Source organism: Theropithecus gelada, chromosome 10, assembly GCF_003255815.1.
Source record: "Theropithecus gelada isolate Dixy chromosome 10, Tgel_1.0, whole genome shotgun sequence".
NCBI classification, from domain to species: Eukaryota; Metazoa; Chordata; class Mammalia; order Primates; family Cercopithecidae; genus Theropithecus; species Theropithecus gelada.
This window is the reverse complement of record NC_037678.1, coordinates 58,318,328-58,337,414: the sequence shown is the minus strand read 5'-3', so window position 1 is coordinate 58,337,414 and position 19,087 is coordinate 58,318,328. Positions and strand designations below refer to the sequence as shown.

At 48.7% G+C, this 19,087-nt stretch overlaps 1 protein-coding gene across 1 annotated transcript; it reads left to right on the top strand.

Moving 5' to 3' along the window:
- The first annotated feature begins 2,768 nt into the window (after positions 1-2,768).
- R3HDML (R3H domain containing like) lies at positions 2,769-18,536 on the top strand. Its single transcript, XM_025400256.1, has 5 exons — positions 2,769-3,029; positions 6,786-6,904; positions 8,967-9,099; positions 11,580-11,695; positions 17,960-18,536. The coding sequence occupies exons 1-5, from the start codon at positions 2,769-2,771 to the stop codon at positions 18,084-18,086; spliced, it is 756 nt and encodes a 251-aa protein (XP_025256041.1). The 3' UTR covers positions 18,087-18,536.
- The last annotated feature ends 551 nt before the right edge of the window (positions 18,537-19,087 follow it).

Genomic DNA, 19,087 nt, shown 5'->3' with positions numbered 1-19,087 from the left:
TGCTTCACCGACTGGTCCAGGGTTTGGCCTGCTTCCCCAAGACTAGATTCAGCCTGGGAATCCTCAGAGGTTGCTAGAAGAGTAGTCTGAGGATTGCAAATTCTTCATCTGTGTTTTTTATATAACACCTTTCTGTTGTAAGTCTATCCCCTTGTATTTCAAAAGTAATGCTTGTTATTTTTGGGGAATACAAGTAATGAAAGAGAAGAAAATTGAACTCTTAACCTAGGACTTCAGCAACTCAGAGACCAATGAGACTTTACACACACACACACACACACACACACACACGTCCATTATCTACATACTCATACATTCACCTGGGGACACATGTGATCCAAGAACACTCAAACACACACGCATGTAAGTATGTTTGTACATTCATACACAAGTGCATACTCTCATAAGTACACACGTACACACAAACACATTCACACACACACTCCTAGACTGCATACTGTGTGCCAGCCACTGTACTAAGGCTCCACAAATGTTCACTCATTTCATCCTCGAAGCAAGGCTACAATGTAGGCACCATTATTTCTCCCATTTTACAGATGAGGCACACAAAGGTTGAGTAACCTTCCCAACACCTAGTTAGTGAGGGGGTGGGATAATGGAGATTTGAACCCAGATTTGTGGGCTTAATTAATTTGCTGATGAATAGGCTGTGTTTGAGTGGTATCATGACGAACATTCCCCTAGGCTTTTTTCCTTATGCATCTATATTTAGTTTGGTTAGAAAATAGCATCTTTGGCTAATATAAAAAAATTAACCGAGTGTGGTGGTGCACGCCCGTGGTCCCAACTATTCAGGAGGCTGAGGTGGAAGGATCACCTGAGCCTGGGAGGTGGAGGTTGCAGTGAGCCGAGATTGTGCCACTGCATTCCAGCCTGGACAACAGAGCGAGACTCTGTCTCAAAAGAAAAAAAAAGAAAGACAGCCTGTCCAATATGGTGAAACCCCATCCCTACTAAAAAATACAAAAATTAGCCAGGTTTGTTGGTGTGCACCTGTAGTCCCAGCTACTTGGGAGGCTGAGGTAGGAGAATTGAGGTTGCAGTGAGCCGAGATTGTGCCACTGCGCTCCAGCCTGGGAGACAAAGTGAGACAAAAAACAAAGGAAGAGGAGGGGAGGGGAGGGGAGGGGAGGGAGAAGGGAAGGGAAGGGAAGGGCATCCTTTTTAGATACTAACCGGGCCTGGGGTCAGATCTGGATTTAAATCCTGGCGTGATTGCAGACTAGCTCGCTTGACTTTGGGCTTGTTCTTTCTCCTCTCTGGGGCTCAGTTTCCTCATCTGTGAAATGAGGAACTATAGTGCCTGCTTCTGAGGGTTGGCTGAGCTTGTGTGTAAAGCACTCAACCCTGGGCCTGGCACATAGCAGGGCTCACTAGATGGGCCATATTAACTGCCTACTCCAAGGCTGGAGGGTGTTGTAGGGAAAATAGTCAGAAAATACTCTCCAGACGCAAGGTGGCTTTAATATGTCAGGATGTGGAAGGCAGAGAGAAGCCTCGGGGTCTGGGATCTTCCGTAGGGGATGAGTATTTTTTCCTGGAATCCCTGCCCTGTTGCTACATCACTACCCTGACCATTTGCCCAGCCCAGCCCTACACGCTTCAGGTGAAAGCAGAGAGAGAGGGGGCAGGAGAGAAAAGCCCATTGAGCAGCAGGCGGAGCCTCCCTGCAGGAGTCTGGCCTGGCTGGAAGGGGAGGGGGCTGTGGGGCCAGGGACGTCAGATGCCAACAGCGCCCAGGGGACCCTTAAAGTCGCTGCGCTGCCAGGTGGGCGAGGGTGCCGGCAGAGGTCCCCTGCCTCCTCGGCTGCCTCCTGAAGCCGCCTGGGCTGCCCGTCCTGGGTATGCACCGTTGGAGCCTCCTGCCTGGTTTCTCATGCTTCTCTGTCTCTTCTCCAAGCCAATTTCTCGCTCCTTCTTCTGTTTCTGCCTCTCTCGCTATTTCTGTCCTCCCCCGGCCACATCATTGTCTCTCTCTCATACTGTCTTATCTCTTTACCTTTCTATTTCTCATTCTTTTTTCTCTGTAACTTTTTTTCTATCCCCTTTTTAGTCTCCCTTTTTTCTCTGCCTCTTTCATTCCCTGCCATTGGGTTTTCTCTGTGTCTCACTCTCAATTCCTAAATTGCAGCAAACAAGGGACAAAAGGACCCCGCAATACGCCTTGGGGTAAGGTGGGCCCTGCCCTCCAAGGGCATTGACTGAGCCCACTCAAGCAGGATTGGTGAAGACGATGTCTAGGCTGGAGAGGGCTGCTGTCTGTCTCCTCGGCTGGAGGGACAGAGCCCTGGCTTTGAAGTGGTGGCACCATCTCACTCCAGGGCCATGTCTGGATTAGCCACTGTCTGGGCATTTTTTTCCCCTTGCCCAACCCACTCAGTCCCCCGGGGTGGAAAGGAAGGGGTGCTGGGCATCTGGACCAGAGCTGCATCCAGAGGTCTTTGCCAGGTTCCCAGGAGGCAGCATCCTCTGGGTTAGCACTGCTGGAGAACGCCCAGGGTCTGGTGCTCCCGTATCTCTCTATCTTTCTATTTCTCGTTCTTTTTTCTCTGTAACTCTTTCTTTCTGTCCCCTTTTTGGTCTCTCTTTTTTCTCTGCCTCTTTCATTCTCTGCCTTGGGTTTTCTCTGTGTCTCATTCTCAATTCCTAAATTGCAGCAAAGCGGCTTCGTGCTTCGTGCCTACCCCTTCCAGGCAGCTGGCTCTGATTGCACGAGGCAGACAGACCTGTGACCCCTCCATCCAGCTATGCCCCTGCTGCCTAGCACCGTGGGCCTGGCAGGTCTGCTCTTCTGGGCTGGCCAGGCAGTGAACGCCTTGATGATGCCTAATGCTACCCCGGCCCCAGCCCGGCCCGAGAGCACAGCTGTGCGGCTCCCGAGTGGCCTGGGGGTGCCCAGGTACCGCCGGAGGCGCCACTTCTCTGCGAGAGACATGAATGCCTTACTGGATTATCACAACCACATCCGGGCCAGCGTGTACCCACCTGCTGCCAACATGGAATACATGGTGAGTCCCCGTGGCCCGCCCCCCCCACCCCCTGCAGTGCCCCTTCTGGCAAATGCAGCCAACTCATCTTGGCCTAGAATGACTGGCTTTTAAGAGCTGGACCACTTGCCTGCCTGGCCCCACTAGCCAGTATCTGGGTGTCGACCTGTGGAAAGGGCAGGAGTTAATCTGCCCATTTTACAGATGAGGAAACTAAGGAAGTTACACAGCTCTTCCCGTGAGTCAGGGGCATGGGACTACTATGTAAGGGACGCCTTTGTGCACCAGGCACTGTACGTGAGTATCATCTCCATTTTCCAGAGGAAGAAACTGAGACTCAGAGAATTAATTTGCCCAAGGTCACCCAGCCAGGATTTCAAACCAGGCCTGCTTGCTGCCACCTGGCATCACCACAACTGTTAACCATCGTAATCCCCTACCCAAGAATTTTGGCTCCCCACACTGGGGACCTGCACGGGGGTGTGTGGCTGGTACTTTCCATGCTATTGTCTCTTTGCCCTAAGGGTTTGACTGACACACCCACACCATCCTCCACAAGCCCCTGGAGGCAGGCTTGGAGCAGTGGGGACAGGTACTGGGGAATCTCAGGCTGAGGAAAACCAGCAGCTGACCAGCAGAGGAAGCTGGGATGTCTCCCCTCAAAGAGGCAGGGCTGGTGGCTCTCACTCCAGCCCCCAAGAAGTCAGAGGAGGGCACCAACCTCTTTCTTATAGCTCCTCCCCTAGGGCCATTGTCCAAAATCAGCCTAGAGGGATGGGTTTCCAGCCCACCCAGAGATGTCTTTAGGGAGTTTGCCAGTCTGCCCCCTGAAAGACCAACACATGCCACTCGATAGCCTGAAAACTTAACTTTTTCATCGTATCCATTGACTTATCCTTGGAGTACACTTGGAACCAGGCACCGTGCTAAGCCTTATGGACACTGCTGGGAACAGAATGGGCAAGGCTCCTTCCTTCATGGAGCTGACACTTTAGTGGGAGTAAGAAAACAAGCATCAACAACAAGATATTAATATATATAAGGTAACGTGAGGTGGCAATACGGTATTGGGAGGGGTGGGGGGAATAGGAGCTGGGACGGTAGGCAGCTAGAACACAGGGGAGTCATTGACTTGTTCATTCATTTGTTAGCACCTAGAACGCCCTCCATTTTTCAAACAAATGGCACATTTATTGAGCACCTGTTGTGTGTGTGTGGCACCTGCCCCAACAGCTGTTTAATGACTGCAGGCGTCATGGAGCAGAAAGGGTTAGATGTTTCACCAGGGACTCCAGGGAGGGCATGAACATGTAGGTTTCATGTTTAGCCTGCTCCTCCCCTCAGTTTACCCCAATGTAGCATGAGGGAAGCGTTCCTCTGCTCTCCCTAAAAGACTAGGCCAGACGGCTGGGTGCGGTGGCTCACGCCAGTAATCCCAGCACTTTGGGAGACCGAGGCGGGTGGATCACCTGAGGTCACAAGTTCCAGACCAGCCTGGCCAACATGGTGAAACCCAGTCTCTACTAAAAATACAAAAATTAGCTGGGTGTGGTGATGGGCGCCTGTAATCCCAAGCTACTTGAGAGGTGGAGGCAGGAGAATCGCTTGAACCTGGGAGGCGGAAGTTGCAGCGAGCCGAGATCCTGCCAGCCTGGGTGAAACTCTATCTAAAAAAAAAAAAAAAAAAAAAAAGATTGGGCCAGACAACCCCGGGAAGGTACCTGGACCCCTCTTTGGATGCCCCATTTCTCCCTCCCTAGCTGACTTCTACTCACAGAACAGGCTGTCCAACTCAACAGCCTTTGTCCCAGCAGCCCTTCTCTCACTGCCCCAAGAAAGTTTGGCTCCCATTTCTCATTCTCACACCGACCAGGACTATAATGATCAGCGACTTGTTGAAGGCCTTGTTGCCTTGCTACCCTGAGTCCTCAGTGCCTAGAGATGTTGTTTGATATTTGATGAATGAACAAATCCTATCTCAGAGAATCCCAGGAAGTCAGAGCTGGAAGGGAACTCGTATTTTATTGACATATTTTCCGGTGATAAAACTTGGGGAGTTCATACATTGGAAGGTTATAAAACTGCTAAGGAAGATGAGGAGGGCATTCACTATGTACTGATGGGGAATAATCCCTAAGACGAAAGAGCAAGGTGCAGAATAGAATGCTGCCATTTGCATATCTGTATATGTGTGTGTGTGTGTGTGTGTGTGTGTGTGTCTATATAGTGAGAGCTGCTTGTACAGGTACAGAATATATACCTGTATACAGAGGACACAAGAAGCAGTGGTGACTGCCTCTTGGGATGGCATGCAGGGTGGTGGGGTTGGGGGACAAGGATAGGAGAGAGATGAGACTTTCTACTGTTCCTCCTTGGATATCTATTTTTGTTTTTGTTGTTGACACAGAATCTCGCTGTTGCCCAAGCTGGAGTGCAGTGGCACGATCTCAGCTCACTGCAACCTCTGCCTCCTGGGTTCAAGCAATTCTTGTGCCTCAGCCTCCCAACTAGCTGGGACCACTGACACACGCCACCACGCCTGACTAATTTTTTTTTTTTTTTTTTTTTTTAAAGACAAAGTTTCACTCTTGTTGCCCAGGCTGCAGTACAATGGTACGGTCTCGGCTCACTGCAACCTCTGTCTCCCAGGTTCAAGCGATTCTCCTGCCTCAGCCTCCCAAGTAGCTGGGATTATAGGTGCCCACCACCACACCCGGCTAATTTTTATATTTTTAGTAGAGATAGGGTTTCACTATGTTGGCCAGGCTGGTCTCGAACGCCTGACCTCAGGTGATTCGCCCACCTCGGCCTCCCAAAGTGCTGGGATTACAGGTGTGAGTCACCATGCCTGGCCTAATTTTTGTATTTTTAGTAGAGAGGGGGTTTCTCCATGTTGGCCAGGGTGGTCTCAAACTCCTGACCTCAAGTGATCTGCCTGCCTCAGCCTCCCAAAAGTGCTGAGATTACAGGCGTGAGCCATCATGCCCAGATGGATATCTTACATATTAAAATTATGCATATTTTCACAATTTAAAAAAGCCTTTGAATTAAACATTTTTAATGTTAAAATAAACACATTTAGAAGACACTGCAAGGCCGGGTGCGATTCACCTGCTTCAGCCTCCCGAAGTGCCCTGTAATCCCAGCACTTTGGGAGGCTGCGGCAGGTGAATTGTTTGAGGCCAGGAGTTGGAGACCAGCCTGGGCAACATGGCAAAACCCTGTGTCTACAAAAATTAGCCAGGTGTGGTGGCACGCGCCTGCAGTCCCAGCTACTCAGGAGGCTGAGGTGGGAGGATGGCTTGAACCAGAAGGCAGAGGTTGCAGTGAGCTGAGATGGCGCCACTGTACTCCAGCTTGGGTGACAGAGTGAGATCCTGTCTCAAAAAAGAAAAGAAAAGAAAAAAGAAAGAAAGAAAGAAAAAGAAAATACTATAAATACAATTTAAGAATTAGTGATTTTCTCATCCTTCTGGGTTCAGTCACTTCCAGGGACTGCTGAGAACTCCTGTATGAACACCCTCGACCCTGCTCAGAGCAGAGCCCAAGCTCAGAGTCAAGAGATCTGGGTGTGGACCCCAGCTCTGGTATGGACTCACGGTTGCCCTTCAAGTCATCAGCAAGCTGAGCCTCAGTCTTCTACTTTGTCACGGGGGTTTGTTGTAGGGTTCCAGGGAGATGGGGGAGAACCGGCACCAGGTAAATGTGCATCTCTGGACACGGTTGTGATGATGGTGGCTATTCCCCTGGAGAATTTCATTGCCTTTCTTTCCCCAGGTCTGGGACAAGCGGCTGGCCAGGGCTGCCGAGGCCTGGGCCACCCAGTGCATCTGGGCACATGGGCCTTCACAGCTGATGAGATACGTGGGCCAGAACCTCTCCATCCATTCTGGCCAGTGAGTGACCCTCTGCCCTTCCTTCACTCAGTCATTCAACAAACGCTCATTGAACACTTACTCTGTACCAGGTGCTGCACTTGACACTGGGATACAGTGGTGAGCAAGGCAGACAAGCTCTCCACCTGCAGGGAGCCTGCATTCTAGTTAGGAGGGGCAGGCAAAACCCTAACAAAGTTGTGTATACATTGAATTGAGGCAAGTCTTGTTTTGAGAACAAACAAGTGCACAGATCGTCATGGAAAGTGAGGAGGGATTGGAAGACTCAGAAAATAGGATAAGGGGGCCGGGCACAGTGGCTCACACCTCTAATCCCAGCACGTTGGGAGACTGAGGTGGGCAGATCACTTCAGGTCAGTAGTTCAAGACCAGTCTGGCCAGCATGGTGAAACCCCATCTCTACTGAAAATGCAAAAATTAGCCCAGCATGGTGGCGCATGCCTGTAATCCCAGCTACTCGGGAGGCTGAGGCAGGAGAATCACTTGAGCCCGGGAGGTGGAGGTTGCAGTGAGCTGAGATTGCACCACTGCACTCCAGCCTGAGTGACAGAGTGAGACTGTGTCTCAAAAATAATAATAAATCAATAAAGTAAAATAAAAATAAGAGGATAAAATAAAATAAAGGTAAGTCTGAGAATGGCAAGCCCACCCTTCTGGCCTGACTTTCTCACCGCCATTCTAACTCCCAAGTCAGACTCTGGGGATCTTCTGATCTGGGTGGCCTTGGGAAGTTATTTCCACTTTCTAAACTTCTAAACCTTGGTGTCCCTGTTTCTAAAACAAAGGTGTTATCCTAGCTCAGTTCTTTCCAGACTTGTGGATTTCACAGGCCTATAAAACTGCAAAAAGACGCCTGTGAAACTGCTACAAAATTGTCAGATTTTTATTTTGCCAAATAAGGACGTTAGAAAAACAACTACCTTCCCATCTTCGCCATTCTGCCATCACCCCGGGGAGAGTGGGAAAGAATTAAGACCAGTCTTTTCAAGTGAGCTCAGTGGAAATTCAAGGCCCTGTTTGCGTTTTTTTCATGTCCTTGACTGGTCACGACCAGCACCAGCCTCTGAGAGCCGTGAATGGTCGCTCAGAGCCCTACAGAGCAGACGTCGGGTGATGCCTCCATTTCACTTCTCCTCTCCCCTGCCAGTGAACTCTTCCTGCCAGACTCCACCCCTACCCATGGCCATCATTTGAGAGGCTCACAGAGAGAAAGAAAGCGGTGTTAGAGACGAAGCTGTGCTGTCATAAATTACGGATGTGCATTCTTCCAGATTTTCTCCCTCACTAGTCATTTATGTATATTTTTATGTATTTGTGCCTCTGTCAAATATGTGTGATAGAAAAAGCCCTCAAAGGCCAGGGGCGGTGGCTCATGCCTGTAACCCCAGCACTTTGGGAGGCCGAAGCGAGCGGATCACCTGCGGTCAGGAGTTTGAGATCAGCCTGGCCAATATGGTGAAACCCCGTCTGTACTAAAAATACAAGAATTAGCCAGGCGTGGTGGTGCACACCTGCAGTCCCAGCTACTTGGGAGGCTGAGGCACAAGAATTGCTTGAACCCAGAAGGCAGAGGTTGTAGTGAGCCGAGATCACACCACTGCACTCCAGCCTGGGCAACAGAGCGAGACTCCGTCTCAAAAAAAAGAGAAAAGGTCCTCAGGTCTCCCCAGATGGCTTTTCAGACTGCAGAGGGTATCTCAGGGTGTCACACCAGTATCTGCCTTCTCCTCACATCTCGGAGGCCTAGGAGATGGTCCAAGGAGCCCTTCCTTCCCTAAAATATAAGCTCCCCTATCTGAGATGCACCTCCTGCCTGGCCCTCTGTATGACAGTAACACATATGCTTTGTTGAGGACTTACCATGTGCTAGGTACAGGGAGGCACTTCACAAGAGTTCCGAACATGCCTGTGAGGCAGGAGCCACCGCCCTCCTGCTCCCAGATAGGAAACTGAGATGAAGGAAAGGAAGCAAAGTGACTCACCCAAGGTCACCAGCAAGTTGGCGGCCGAGCCACTTTTCCATCCTCTCACCCAGCTTCTTCCGTGTTCCCCGCCTCCTCAGGTACCGGTCCGTGGTGGATCTCATGAAGTCCTGGTCTGAGGAGAAGCGGCATTACTTGTTTCCCGCCCCGAGGGACTGTAACCCACACTGCCCCTGGCACTGCGATGGCCCCACCTGCTCCCACTACACCCAGGTACTCCTCCGTCAGGGCTGGGGGCCCTGGGATAACACATCCTGCTGCCTTAGAAGAAAAGGAATGTGTGGAGCAGATATGAGAACGCAAACAAAGACCTTTACGAGCTTCTTTTCGCCAAAGAAGCGTATTCCTGGCAAGTTGTGTGCACACTGAACTGAGGTGAATCGTTTCTGTTTTTTGTTTGTTTGTTTGTTTTTTGAGACAGAGTCTCACTCTGTTGCCGAGGCTGGGGTGTAGTGGTGAGAGCTCGGCTCACTGCAACCTCCACCTCCTAGGTTCAAGCGAAACTCCGTCCCCACCCCCAAAATTAAAATAGTTATATATATATAAAGAAAGAAAACGACTGGGTGCAGTGGCTCACGCTTATAATCCCAGTAACTTGAGAGGCTGAGATGGCAGGATTTCCTGAATGCAGGAGTTTGAGACCAGCCTAGGCAACACAGCAAGACCTCATTTCTAAAAACCTTTTTAAAAATGGTGAGGCTTGGCCAGGCGACGTGGCTCATGCCTGTAATCCCAGCACTTTGGGAGGCCAAGGGGGTGGATCACGAGGTCAGGAGATCGAGACCATCCTGGCTAACACGGTGAAACTCCATCTCTACTGAAAATACAAACAATTAGCCAGGCGTGGTGGCATGTGCCTGTAATCTCAGCTACTTGGGAGGCTGAGGCAGGATAATCACTTGAACCCAGGAGGCAGAGGTTGCAGTGAGCCAAGATCACACTACTGCACTCCAGCCTGGCCAACAGAGCGAGACTCTGTCTCAAAAAAAAAAAAATAGGCTTGATGGTGCACACCTTTAGTCCAAACTACTTGGGAAGCTGAGACAGGAGGATCGCTTGAACCCAGGAGGTTGAGGTTGCGGTGAGCTATGATCCTATCACTGCAATCCAGCCTGGGTGACAGTGAGACCCACCTCTCTAAAAATAATAATTTAAAAAGGAAATGAATAGAAGAGTATAGAAAATATATTGGCTGTCCGGGTGTGGTGGCTGACACCTGCAATCGTAGCACTTTGGGAGGATGAGGTGGGCAGATCACCTGAGGTCAGGAGTTGAAGACCAGCCTGGCCAACATGATGAAACCCCATCTCTACTAAAAATCCAAAAAATTAACTAGGTGTGCTGGTGGGCACCTATAATCCCAGCTACTCAGGAGGCTGAGGCAGGAGAATCACTTGAAGCCAGGAGGCAGAGTTTGCAGTGAGCCACTGCACTCCAGCCTGGGCAACAGAGCAAGATCTTTCTCAAAAAAAAAAAAAAAAAAAAAGAAAAGAAAAAGAAAGAAAGAAAATATGTTGGCTAATAAAAAAAGAACAAAATCATGTATTTTTGCAGGAACATGGATGGAGCTGGAGGCCATTATCCTTAACAAACTAATGCAGGAACAGAAAACCAAATACCAAATGTTCTCATTTATAAGTGGGAGCTAAATGATGAGAACATATGGACACGGGAGGGGGGAACAACACACACTGGGGCCTGTCAGAGGGTGGAGGGCAGGAGGAGAGAAAGCATCAGAAAAGATAACTAACGAGTACTAGGCCTAATTCCTGGTGATGAAACAATCTTTACAAACCCCGGTCACAAGAGTTTACCTATGTAACAAACTGAACATGTCCCCCTGAACTTAAAACAAAAGGTAAACAATCCAAAAAAGAAAAAAAAAAAAGAAACCCAGATACTTTATTTCAAATTATTAAAAACATTAGATGGCTGGGTGCAGTGGCCCGCACCTGTAATCCCAGTACTTTGGGAGGCTGAGGCGAGTGGATCTCCTGAAGTCAGGAGTTCGAGACCAGCCTGGACAACATGGCAAAACCCCATCTCTACTATAAATACAAAAAATTAGCTGGGCATGGTGGTGCACGCCTGTAGCCCCAGCTACTCGGGAGGCTGAGGCAGGAGAATCACTTGAACCTGGGAGGCAGAGGTTGCAGTGAGCCAAGATATCACCACTGCACTCCAGCCTGGGTGACTGCGAGACTGTCTCCAAATAAATAAATAAATAAATAAAAGCATTAGTGACTGTCAGAAAAAAGAAAATATATTGACTAGTCTGAAGGTAGTGCGTTCTCTCAATTGATTGTTTACAGTCAGTTACAGATCCAACTCCCTTCTCACAGCTGCTCTTGACTGAGTTCAGTATGAAATGAAAGAAAACATATCACACATGATAACATGACAAGGCTAGTGATTCATAAAATTCTTGTTCAAATTGTGTGTATATGTGTGTCTATTTGTACACCTGTAACAATATAAAAATTATTCCCTACTGTTGTAGTAAAAAGAAAAAAAAAAAAAGATTGAGAAACATTATGTTACAATACAAATGCCTCCGTTTCCTCCCCCAACACCTTGGAACAGGCAGACTGTCTCTCCCAGGAAGACGTCACCCAATGCAACTGTACAACCCCAGGGAGCCCAGGTCCCACTGAGCCCTTCTCATAGCCTCCACTGTCTCTGTCCTTCATCAGATGGTGTGGGCATCCTCCAATCGGCTGGGCTGCGCCATCCACACCTGTAGCAGCATCAGCGTCTGGGGCAACACCTGGCATCGGGCGGCATACCTGGTCTGCAACTACGCCATTAAGTAAGTGCCCGCATCTAAGGCAAAGGGGGCCCTGGGGCAGGAGGGTGGGTCCTGAGAAGTCAAAGAAAGATACAGTCCCGGCCGGGCGCGGTGCCTCAAGCCTGTAATCCCAGCACTTTGGGAGGCCGAGACGGGTGGATCACGAGGTCAGGAGATCGAGACCATCCTGGCTAACACAGTGAAACCCCGTCTCTACTAAAAAAATACAAAAAACTAGCCAGGCGAGGTGGCGGGTGCTTGTAGTCCCAGCTACTTGGGAGGCTGAGGCAGGAGAATGGCGTAAACCCAGGAGGCGGAGCTTGCAGTGAGCTGAGATCCGGCCACTGCACTCCAGCCTGGGCGACAGAGCGAGACTCCGTCTCAAAAAAAAAAAAAAAAAAAAAGATACAGTCCCTATCCCTTCTTCATTCTAAGTGCCCTCAATACCATATAATTTGGGTAGTTTTTTTATTAAGGCCGAGCACGGTGGTTCATGCCTGAAATCCCAGAACTTTGGGAAGCCAAGGTGGGCAGATCCCTTGAGCCCAGGAGTTCAAGATCAGCCTGGGGAACACAGCAAGACCCTGTCTCTTAAAAAAAAATTAGCTGAGTGTTGTGGTGCTCATCTGTAGTCCCAGCTACTGGGGGAGGAGTGAGACAGGAGGGTCACATGGGGGTAGAGGCTGCAGTGAGCCATCATCATGCTACTGCACTCCAGTCTATGCAAGAGTTAGAAACTGTGTAAGGGTGAGAAACTGTCTCCAAAAAAATAAAAGTCAATTAATAGTCCTTCCTTCCTTCCTTCATTCCTTCCTTCCTTTCTCTTTCTTTCTTTAGAGGCCTTGCTCTGTTGGCCAGGCTGGCGTGCCGTGGCGTGATCTCAGCTCGCTGCAGCCTCCACTTCCCAGGTTCAAGCAATTCTCCTGCCTCAGCCTCCTGAGTAGCTGGGATTACAGGCATCTGCCACCATGCCCAGCTAATTGTTGTATTTTAACTAGAGACAGGGTTTCACCATGTTGGCCAGACTGGTCTCAAACTCCTAACCTCAGGTGATCTGCCTGCATTGGCCTCCCAAAGTGCTGGGATTACAGGAGTGAGCCACTGCGCCCAGCCTATTTTCCCTTCTCTTTTTGAGACAAGGTCTCACTCTGTCACCCAGGCTGGAGGACAGTGGCACAGTCATAGCTCACTACAGCCTCGACTGGCTGGACTCAAGTAACCCTCCTCACTTCAGCCTCTCAAGTAGCTGGGACTATAGGTGCAGGCCACCGTGCCTGGCTAATTTTTTTGTGTTTTGTAGAGACAGGGGTCTCACTCTGTTGCCCAGGCTGGTCTTGAACTCCTAGGCTCAAGCAGTCCTCCTGTCAAGGTCTCCCAAAGTGCTGGGATTACAGGCATAAGCCACCCTGCCCAGCCCAATAATCCTTTTCCTTTACCCAAGTTTGAGAATCACGGAGAGAGACAGGACTGACACAGGTGGAAAGACGGTGTTGCTGAAGTCAGTAGTGGAGAATGTGGTTTAGATCTGCCGATACGCCAGCCAAGTAGGCTTACAAATATCTCACTACTGAATTAGACCTACACATCCAGTGGCAGGTAACACTGGACAGCCAAAGGCCCCTTCTTACAAGTACAGGGCCAGCCCTCTAAGCTTACGACAAGAAAAATACAGCCAAGAACACATGCTCCCTGCAGGGAGGCAGATCCCAAAGAAAAGGAAGGAGGAACGAGTGTGCTTAGCTCCTCCAGTTTGCTGGGTGGGAGAGAGTTTAGGAGATGCCTTCATACAAGCCTCTTGGAAACAGGGAGCAAGCGTAATGAAACTTGCAGACATTACAGATTCTCAAAGAAAAACACGAACAGGCCAGGTGCGGTGTCTTACGCCTGCAATCCCAGCACTTTGGGAGGTCGAGGTGGGTGAGTCACCTCAGGTTAGGAATTTGAGACCAGCCTGGCCAACATAGCGAAACCTCGTGTCTACCAAAAATACCAAAATTAGCCGAGCGTGGTGGCGCGTGCCTGTAATCCCAGCTACTTGGGAGGCTGAGGCAGGAGAATTGCTCGAGCCTCAGAAGTGGAGATTGCAGTGAGCTAAGATCACACCACTGCACTCCAGCCTGTGCAACAGAGAAAGACTCAGTGTGTCAAACAACAACAACAACAACAACAACAAAAACGAGAACAAATTATTTATTTATTTATTTATTTATTTATTTATTTATTTATTTTGAGATGGAGTCTTGCTCTGTCACCCGGGTTGGAGTGCAGTGGCGCGATCTTGGCTCACTGCAAGCTCCACCTCCTGAGTTCATGCCATTCTCCTGCCTCAGCCTCCCAAGTAGCTGGGACTACAGGTCCCCACCACCACACCTGGCTGATTTTTTTGTATTTTTAGTAGAGATGGGGTTTCACTATCTTAGCCAGGATGGTCTCCATCTTCTGACCTTGTGATCCGCCCGCCTTGGCCTCCCAAAGTGCTGGGATTATAGGCGTGAACCACCACGCCTGGTAAAACAAGAACAAATTTTAAGTAAACATGATATTTAGAATTCCTTTTTTTCTTTTCTTTTTTCTTTTTTTTTTTTTCTGAGACAAGGTCTTGCTCTGTTGCCCAGGCTGGAATGCAATAACCAGATCATAGATCACTGCAGCCTCAAACTCCTGGGTTCAAGCAATCCTCCCACCTCACCCTCCTGAGTAGCTGGGAGTACAGGCATGCATCACCACATCTGGCTAATTTTTAACATTTTTGTAGAGATGGTGGTCTCATTATGTTGCCTAGGCTGGTCTTGAACTTCTGGCCTCAAGCAATCTCCCTACTTGGCTTCCCAAAGTGCTGGGATTATAGGTGTGAGCCACGCACCGTGCCTGCCCCAGAATTCCAAAATTACGTAATAACCACATTTTACTGTTACATAGCCTTTGATCATTTGCAAACTACTTTCACATTATCTCACTGAAGACATGAAAAAGGAAAAAGGGGGAACACTAGTAAAACATTATTTCTTTTTACAAATTAAGAAATTGAGGCTCAGGGAAGTTGAGTAATTTACCAAATGTCACAAAACCAGTAAGTAGTAGAGCTAGTTCAAAAGAATCAGTTTTTGATTTCAAATTCCTTCTATTGCATTATTCTGATGTTCTTGAAGTCATTAGTAGCCTGAAAAAAATTATCAAAATAAGATACTTGTTGTTTGTTAGATATGGCATCTATTGACAAAGTGTCACATTACACCCCAGCTTTATCAGACACAGAAGAATACAAAACCAAATTCCATTACAAATAGCTTCTTTTATATATATATATATATATATATATATATATATACACATATATATATATATATATATATTTTTTTTTTTTTTACAGTGGCGAGGCCACAGCTCACTGCGGCTTCGACCTCCCAGGCTCAAGTTTTCTAGTTTGTTTGTTGACATATCAAATGTTTGAAGCATTGAGTGTTATTACTATAGTTGTTAAGATTTTTAGCCTCTGGGGCCAAGACTGCCAGGGTTCAAATTTGTGTTCTTACTTAACTTCTCCATTCCTGTTTCTTCATCTGCAAAATGGGAATAAAATAATATCCAGTCTTGGAACTGAGTGAGATAACCCAGGTAATACCCCCAGGCTGATAATAAATGGGGAATAAGACTGATTCCTATTGTTATTACAATAGACCTAGGCTTGATTCCCCTCTGCAATGCATGTACGAAGCATTTGAATACATCATTTTATCTCAGGCCTCGGCCTTCCCCTTCCCTTCTTTCCTTCCCCTTTCCTTTTCCCTTTCCCATTTCCCCTTTCTCCTTTCTCCTTTCCTTTGCTTTCTTTTCTTCTGTCTGGCCCTGTCACCCAGGCTGGAGTGCAGTGGCAGAATCTCAGCTCTGCTACCCCCACCTTCCTGGTTCAAGCAATCCTCACACCTCAACCTCCCCTGCGGTTGGGACTACAGGTGTTCACAACCATGCTTGGCTATGTTTTGTTTTCTGTTTTTGTTTTTTGTAGAGACGGGGTCTCGCCATGTTGCCCAGGCTAGTCTGGAACTCCTGGGCTCAAGTGATCTGCCCACCTCAGTCTCCCAACGTGCTGGGACTACAGGCATGAGCCACCAAGCCCAGCCCCTTTGGGGGTTAATACTACCTGGCTCACAGAATTTAAGGATTAAAATATAATGTGAGGCCGGGCATGGTGGCTCACGCCTGTAATCCCAGCACTTCGGGAGGCCAAGGCAAGTGGATCACCTGAGGTCAGTGACCAGCCTGATCAACATGGTGAAACCCCATCTCTACTAAAAGTACAAAAATTAGCCAGGCATGGCGGTGCATGCCTGTAGTTCCAGCTACTCGGGAGGCTGAGGCAGGAGAATCGCCTGAACCCGGGAGGCGGAGGCTGCAGTGACCTGAGATCATGCCACTGCACTCTAGCCTGGATGACAATGCAAGACTCTGTCTCAAATTAAAATAAAATAAGCCTCTGTGGTGCCTTGCCCATAGTACCTGCTAAATAAATGGTGGCCATGACTAGAACTAAGTTATAAACTCTTGGGCGTGGGAAAGCGACCGTTTTCATTTCTTTTTTTTTTTTTTTTTTTTGAGACGGAGTCTCCCTCTGTCGTCCAGGCTGGAGTGCAGTGGCGCGATCTCCGCTCACTGCAAGCTCCGCCTCCCGGGTTCACGCCATTCTCCTGCCTCAGCCTCCCGAGTAGCTGGGACTACAGGCACCCGCCACCACACCTGGCTGATTTTTTTTGTATTTTTAGTAGAGACGGGGTTTCACTGTGTTAGCCACGATGGTCTCGATCTCCTGACCTCGTGATCCGCCCGCCTCGGCCTCCCAAAAGTGCTGGGATTACAGGCATAAGCCACCGCGCCCGGCTGACCGTTTTCATTTCTATATCCTTCTACTACAGCGATTGCAACCCTTTGTTTTTTTAAGCAGAACTTTTTTCTAAGTGGTTAAATTAAACAAAAAAAGAACTCCATGTCATCCCAGGTATCACCACCACCCACTCTCCCTGCCCCCAAACTTCTGAGAGCACCTTTTTAAAACTGAACTGATAGCAGCTGGCACAAATTCTGATGTTCAATAGGTGCTCCGGAAGTGTTTGTTGAATGACTAAATGACCGAATGAGTCCTGTTAGGAAACCAGCAGTGAGTGTTTTTCTGAGCACGTCAGCTGATTTCACTCACGGTCACTCAACAATCACGTTTGGAGAAAAAAGATTCTATTTCTGCTCAAAGGTGTGTTCATTTAAGGTGTGAGAAAACAAGGCATTGGGGCTTGGCAAAGATAATGAATGTCTCAGGCCCATGGTGAGATTATCAGGCAGCCACGAGCAAGGGCCAGAGGAGCAACTTTAGGCTCTGAAAGGAGAAAGAGGGAGAAAAAGACTGGGCACGGTGGCTCACGCCTGTAATCCTAACACTTTGGGAGACCAAGGTGGGCAGATCACTTGAGGTCAGGAGTTCGAGACCAGCCTGGCCATATGGTGAAACCCCGTCTCTACTAAAAATACAAACATTAGCCAGGTGTGGTAGCATGTGCCTATAATCCCAGCTACTCAGGAGGCTGAGGCATGAGAATCGCTTGAACCCAGGAGGTGGAGGCTGCAGTGAGCTGAGATCGCGCCACTGCATTCCAGACTGGGTGTCAGAGTGGGACTCCCTCTCAAAACAAAACAAAGAAAAAGAATAAGAAAATCAACCCTTACAGGGGAGGTACTAATTGGTAAGGCACTAATTGGCCAGGCACAGTGCTAGGTGCATACATACATGTGATCTTTGCTGAATCCCTTAGAAAGAGGAGGTCTTCTCTTGGTTTACAAGAGAAACCAAGGTTTACAGGTTGGGCACAGTGGCTCATGCCTGTAATCTCAGCACTTTGGGAGGCTGAGGCAGGAGGACTGCTTGAGTCCAGAAGTTCCAGAGCAGCCTGAGCAGTATAGTGAGACCCCCATCTCTGCAAATAATTAAAAAATTAGCTGGGCATGGTGGCATGTGCCTGTAGTCTTAGCTACTCAGAAGACTGAGTTGAGAGGATTGCTTGAGCCCAGGACGTCAAGGCTGCATGTCAAGCTATGGGTGACAGCAACACCCTGTCTCAAAAACAAAAAACAAAACAAAAATTAAAAAAAAAAAAGGAAAGAAAAAAAGAAACCAAGGCTTGCAGATGTGACTTGCCCCAGGTCCCAGGGCTGGTCAGTGGCAGCGCTGAGATCTGGACATCTGTGTGAAGGTTGCTCACCTAATGCTCCTCTGTCTCCCTGGGACCTTTTCTCTTCCAGGGGCAACTGGATTGGCGAGGCCCCATACAAGATGGGAAGGCCGTGCTCCGCCTGTCCCCCCAGTTACCAAGGCAGCTGCAATAGCAACATGTGCTTCAATGGGCTGAAATCCAACAAGCTCCCGTGATTCTGAATTTTCTCTGGGCTTTGGTGTGCCGCCAGCTAGGCCTGACCCTCCATGTCCTGCCCTCAAAAAACTGGGTGGAGAAATAATTTCTTCTTTAAAGGAGATGAGTTAGAATTACCCCCTATTTAATTTTCCCTCCTAGATTCCCTTTCTTAAATGTCCAACATGGGTCAAAAGAAAATGACCTCCTTGCCTGCCTTCTTTCCTAGTTGCATCTTTCTTTTCTTGGGCCTCCGGGAAAGAGTCCTGCATCTTTCATTAATTCAGTTCTCAGAGAACCAAGGCTGGAAGGCTTAGAACTGGCACCTTAGGATCAGGCATAATGGCTCACACCTATAATCCCAGCATTTTGGGAGGCTGAGGTGGGAGAATCACTTGAGTCCTGGAGTTGGAGAACAGCCTGGAAAGCATGGCAATACCCCATCTCTATTTCAAAACAAACAAACAAACAAAAAACCTGGCACCTCAGTTTTGTAACTCTCAGGCTTTGCCAAAACCAAATGACTTTGTCCATCCAATGAAAGGAATTCCACCAGGTGTGGCTGTTCACACCTGTAATCCCAGCATTTTGGGAGGCTGAGGTGGGTGGATCATCTGAGGTCAACAGTTTGAGACCAGCCTGGCCAACACGGTGAAACTCCATCTCTACTAAAAAGACAACAATTAGCCAGGAGTGGTGGCTCTCACCTATAATCCCAGCTACTCGGGAGGCTGAGGCAGGAGAATCGCTTGAACCTGGGAGGCGGAAGTTGCAGTGAGCAGAGATCGAGCCACTGCACTGCAGCCTGGGGACACAGCGAGACTCTGTCTAAAAAAAGGAAGGAAGGAAGGAAGGAAGGAAGGAAGGAAGGAAGGAGAGAGGGAGGGAAGGAAGGAAGGAAGGAAGGAAGGAAGGAAACCTGCTTTCATTCATTCCATAACAGTCAACCAGTTTCTGGGCAGCCTTTGAGGACTTGTGATTCCCTCCCTGAGTTGGGCGCATTTCAGATCCATGATTTCTT

Excerpts from the sequence above, each read along its gene's own strand:
- R3HDML (XM_025400256.1), top strand. The coding sequence starts at position 2,769 with ATGCCCCTGCTGCCTAGCACCGTGGGCCTGGCAGGTCTGCTCTTCTGG. Across the intron at positions 3,030-6,785 it reads CTGCCAACATGGAATACATG|GTCTGGGACAAGCGGCTGGC; the intron begins GTGAGTCCCCGT and ends TTCTTTCCCCAG. Across the intron at positions 11,696-17,959 it reads GTCTGCAACTACGCCATTAA|GGGCAACTGGATTGGCGAGG; the intron begins GTAAGTGCCCGC and ends TTTCTCTTCCAG.